This window comes from Mus caroli, chromosome 6 (assembly GCF_900094665.2).
Source record: "Mus caroli chromosome 6, CAROLI_EIJ_v1.1, whole genome shotgun sequence".
In the NCBI taxonomy this organism is placed as follows: Eukaryota; Metazoa; Chordata; class Mammalia; order Rodentia; family Muridae; genus Mus; species Mus caroli.
In genome coordinates, this window is record NC_034575.1 from 140,285,526 (window position 1) to 140,290,893 (window position 5,368).

The 5,368-nt window shown below is 40.7% G+C and overlaps 1 protein-coding gene across 2 annotated transcripts in view; it reads right to left on the reverse strand.

Moving 5' to 3' along the window:
• Positions 1 to 5,368, reverse strand: part of Gys2 (glycogen synthase 2) — a 43,432-nt gene that overhangs the window by 17,413 nt on the left and 20,651 nt on the right. For both annotated transcript variants that reach the window (XM_021164571.2, XM_021164570.2), the window contains exons 8-11: positions 3,551 to 3,657; positions 2,477 to 2,536; positions 1,407 to 1,485; positions 370 to 483 (exon numbers count right to left, since the gene is read on the reverse strand). In XM_021164571.2, the coding sequence (XP_021020230.1) occupies positions 370 to 483; positions 1,407 to 1,485; positions 2,477 to 2,536; positions 3,551 to 3,657 (360 nt within the window). The remainder of the gene's footprint in view (positions 1 to 369; positions 484 to 1,406; positions 1,486 to 2,476; positions 2,537 to 3,550; positions 3,658 to 5,368) is intronic.

The following is a 5,368-nucleotide window of genomic DNA, read 5'->3' on the forward strand; positions in this document are numbered from 1 at the left end:
AACAGAGGAATGGATACAGAAATTATGGTACATTTACACAATGGAGTACTACTCAGCTATTAAAAAGAATGAATTTATGAAATTCCTAGCCAAATGGCTGGGTGTTGTTTCTAAAGAGCTCTTCACGTTACTTTTTGAGGTAGGGTCCCGTGGAGCTCATCAATTAACCTGGGCTGGCTTGCTAGTAGGCTCTGGGGATGTCCTGGATTCCCCTGAGCACTGGATTACAAGTGCATGCCTCCAGGGCAAGCTTTTCCCACAGAGCTGGAGGGTGGCCTCGACTTCTCACGCTTGCACAGCAAGCTCTTAACCAACTGAGCCTATTCTGTACGACTTGGAAGCAGTGCATAGCAAACCAATTAGTTCTACCTTGACTCTGTCTGCACGATTGTTGAAAAGTCCGATTCGTCTAATGGTGCTGAGGATGGGATCCGTGGAATCATCGATCATATTGTGAGTGGTCACAGGAGGCAAAGACTGTCTCTGAGGGAACACAGGGAAGAAACGCATCCGTGGTGAAAAGCATTAGTAAGCGTGACTCATTTCTGCAAAAGGCCGTCGGTATGCACCCTGCCTGTACTCATCCTCTGAGATGATGCTGGTTAACATGACAGAGCTTTGTGTGCTTCAGAGGAAGAGAAAGAGTTCCAGAACTTTCTTTCACAGACCATGAACAGAAAGTTGTTCCTTCCTTGCAGCGACTGAATGAAAGGCTCAGGCAGCATGGTTACTTCTGGATTTATCTAGAATGTGAAGGCACTTTGGAATCTTCATGCAGGATGGACGAGATTCATTGGAATTGTCTAGCAAACCACACTGTTAACAGAGGTTCCCATGCATGTCTAGCATGCTACATTACACTATAAAATAACAATTCTATTCCGCTGAGAAGCACGGGCGTTTTCTCAGCTGTGGGGTGGATTCTGCACTTTTGGAGATTGTCACAAGGTTCTCTGTTATAAAGGACACAGTTTTTCAACTGAGTACATTGGTTCAAAGAAATTCTGTAAGTGGGTTCAAAAACAGACTTTATGAGATTTTTAAAAGAATCCCCTAGAAACAACTCATAAAAGCACATACAAAATCATTCAAGTAGATTTTTTTCTAAATGGGTAAAATGATGGTCAGTGGTTAAAGGTTCTTGCTGCCAACCTGATAATTTAAATCCCATCTTTAGGACCCATACGGCGAAAGAGAGAATATAAGTCCTTCAAATTATCCTCTGGTTCCAACCTGCCCTGTTCCACAACCACAAATGTAAACAGAATGAAAAGTGAGTATCTTTTTCAACTCTCAGATTTGAAGTTTCCTAATTTAGCACATTTCTTTACATGAATGAGGACAATATTGCCTAGGTTGATTTGAACGATCATGGCAGGTGGTGGGCACTTCAAGTTTTTTCTTACCTGAGTTGAAAAAATGGCTCTTTTCATAATTGTTAAGTCATCTCGATCCAAAATGCTATTCATGTCAGGAATTTCTCCTCTGTGATGAAAACAGTATTAAAAATAAAAAATGGCTGGAACTCATTAAGTGCTTTTTAATTGTCCGACATAAATAGTTCATTTACTGTAATAATGGTATTTACTAAGGTGTTAAAATAGATTTACCATATAAATATTTTTCATGCATTTATCAAATTAGGCCAATATATATTTGAACTCCAAAACTCCATTAGTTTCAAACTGATGTACTAATGAGTTTGCCCCTGAATAAGAATCTGTGTGCATGTGTGCTCATGGGCTCCTAGGTACAAGCTGTTTATTGATACTGTCAAATGAAAGAGACAATGATAGTATTCATCTGACATGACATCTTTGAAGGCTGCAAATTCCATGATGTTTGGAACAAAATGGGTGTAAGTGTCTAAATTGTGGCCTGTGAATGGTGAAGCCCTAAATGTTGATGTGTGCGTTGTTCTACACCCAGTGGTTCTCAACCTTCTTAATGCTTTAATATAGTTCCTCATGCTGTGGTTCCCCCAACCATAAATTATTTTTTCATCACTATTCCATAACTGCAATGTTGCTACTGTTATGAATCATAATGTAAATATCTGACATTCATTATATCTGATATGCAACCCCTGTGATAAGGTCATTCAACTCCCAAAGGGTCTGTGATGGCCAAGGAGTGGCACTATTAGAGGGTATTGCCATGTTAGAGTAGGTGTGTCACTGTGGATGTGGGCTTTAAGACCCTCACTTTAGCTGTCTGGAAGTTAGTCTTCCACTAGCAGCCTTTAGATGAAGATATAGAACTCTCAGCTCTACCTGCACCATGCCTGCCTGGATGCTGTCATGCTCCCACCTTGATAATGGACTGAGCCTCTGAACTTGTAAGCCAACCTCAATTAAATGTTCGTTGTAAAACTTGCATTGGTCATGGTATCTGTTCACAGCAGTAAAACCCTAACTTAGACAAGGTCTGAGCCCGCCCCCCCCCCCCAGGGTTAGAATGGCTGTTAATCACTTACCTTAATAACCCATCATAGAGTTTCTTCCCAAACTTCTCCTTCAAACAATGCACAGTGTCCCTGTTTAACACAGAAGGATTTCAGATGGAATCATAATGTTTCATATTCATTTGTGGGCGTTTGAATGAGAAGGGCCCTCATAGGCTCATATTTTGAATGCTTGGTCCCCCATTAATGGAACTTTTTGGAAAGGATTAGGAGGTGTGGCCTTATTACAGGAGGTGAGTCACTGGGGGGTGGGCTCTGAGGTGTCAAAATGCCCATGCAATCCCTAGTAACTTCTCTGTGCCTCATGCTTGTGGATCAAGATGTAAGCTATCAGCACCATGCCTGCCTGCTGCCATGCTCCCCCACAGCAAAGTCCATGGATTCCAACCCTCTGCTACTGTGAATGCTTGGTTAAACTTTTCCTTTATAAGTTGCCTTGGTCATAGTGTTTTGTCACAGTCACGGAAAGGTAATTAATACATCATCTGTGGTAAAGGTGCTGTTGTCTCATTACCATTCCTTGAAGTTACAAGTCTTTTAAAACACAGTCTCTCCTAGTATTTCCCTACTGGCCAATTTAGCTTGCTTGGAAAAAGTCCAGGACTAAGGCTTGGACAAAACACGTGACAGCCCAGAGATCTGGAATTCTTTTTTCCTTGAGGTAACAGGGGATGGTTGAGAGTGGGAAAGGTCAGTGAATGGAGGTGTAGACAGAGTAAGTTAGTGACATGTTTGCTGTGTGATCTGGGCTTCGTGTAGAGGGAGTCATTATACTCATCTCCTTGCTTTGGTAAACTCTTTAGTTTTTCTCTGTGAAATATATCCAGCCCACCCTTAAAGCCCCCATATAGATACTTCCTCAGTCTGTGGTTGTTCGTTAGGACGTTTTCCTAGTAATGTGATTTTCCACCACATTACAGGCATTGCACACTCTAACACAGCAGCTAGCCCCAGGAGAACAACGCCATATTTGTGCTATAGTCAGCAAGGAAGAAATGTAGTTTGAGGACACAGCTCAGAGGTCACACGCTTAGGCAAAAACTCCCTTCACGTGCGGCCTGAGGAGGCTGACAAATATGAGATTACCACAGCTGTTTCCGCACTGCCTGGCCCTTCAGGGTTTCCACGTTGAAATTGTTTGTCTTGGCAGGCATGATGAAAAACACTACCACGGTGACGTTACTCTTATGCATCTGAGGAGGGTGAGAAAACATGGCAGCGTCACCTACCAAAGATCAGAAAACACTGGCACGTGGATCTTAAACCTGGAAAACTGTTGTCACGTGTCGTGAGAGAGAGGGAACTGGCTGTGAGCCACTGAATGAGTGCACATGTCTTCTCTAGACTTTTCAGTCATAATTGAAACTGATTTCCAGTAAGGATTTCTCAGCAGTGAATATTTCCACACGTTGGCCATTTAAAATAGACAATATTGACTACTCATATCATTGTATTTTCCTGTGGTTAAATAAACAAAGCAAAACAAAACAAAACACACATGGAACCTGATTTTTAAAAAGTTAAAATACCTTCTTTAAAAGTTCAGATTCAAAATTTAATGAGAATGTATTTCTGATTCATCTTTTCCTAACTCTTTCCAATGTACTCATATCGACTGGTACAAATGTTTTTAAAACATGTTTCTGCTACATGTCTAGATAATCCATGTGATGCATTTTGGGTTTTAGGCTTTAAGTTAAGGGACAATCACATGCTTTAGATGTAGCAGATACTGTGCTGGGGCACTTTAAATAACACAGTTGACCCCAGTCCTTATAACCACCATACACAATAGACGTGGTTTGTCTCGTTCTATTGATGTTACTATTATTGATGGTATGTGTACTATTTTATCTGAGTGCCCATAACATGTTAGGAACAAAAATTATATTTAAACTGGTATATTTTTAAACATCTGAAATCTCTGCTTTCTTGTTCTTTCCTACAGATGCCAGAGCCTAGCATTTCTCACAGGGCAACAACATAGACCAAAGCAGCTTTGGAGTGAAAGCATCTATAAGATGAGAGGTTCTCCGCGGGTGGCAGCCTTCACACCATCAAAGAAATTACTATATATTGGGTATTTTAATTTCTCTGAGTATTATAATCATCTTTTCTCTCTAACTTAATAAAAAATGGGTTTTATTTACTTCACATCTACAGGTAAAGTGAACATTTAATAACTATATGAATGGATTTATTAATAATGACCCCAAACATGAAACATGTTTGATACAGTTATGAACCTATTTAAAAAGCATGCTTTATGGATATCTTCCAGGAAATATAGAAAAGATTATACAAAGATAATCCTTTTCACTTACTCTTTTGGCAGATGAGATTATTACTAATCACTTTCTTACATTGCAGTTTTAGGAAATCTTTCAGGATAATTGGCATAACATCTTGCTAAAGGAGGAAAAAAAATCTATATATCAAAAGCACTAAGGATACAATAATACAGAATTCAGGAAAGCCTAGATGGTCTCATTATCTGTTTTGTTTGTTTGTTTTAAATTAAGTGTGTACACATGAGCACAGAACTTGAGGAGATCAGAAGAGGGCATTGGATGCCGTGGAACTGGAGTGACAGGAGACTGTAAGCCTCCACGTGGGAGCTGGGAACCCAGCTCTGAATGCGCACGTGCACTCAACCACTGAGCCGTGTCCCCGACTCGAAGGGTCTCAACTGCTACACTCTTGTGTCATTTGTTCTATACTTCCCTGTGATAGGACTGGAGTATAAACTATTCACTTTAATCGATAGCTACAGCACGAAGCCATCTTCTACAGCAGTCCCTCCTGGCCTGTGTTTCTCGGCTGAATTCAATGGGAACCTCTTTTTAAGGCTAGCTTCGGGCTGGTGAGATGGCTCAGTGGGTAAGAGCACCCGACTGCTCTTCC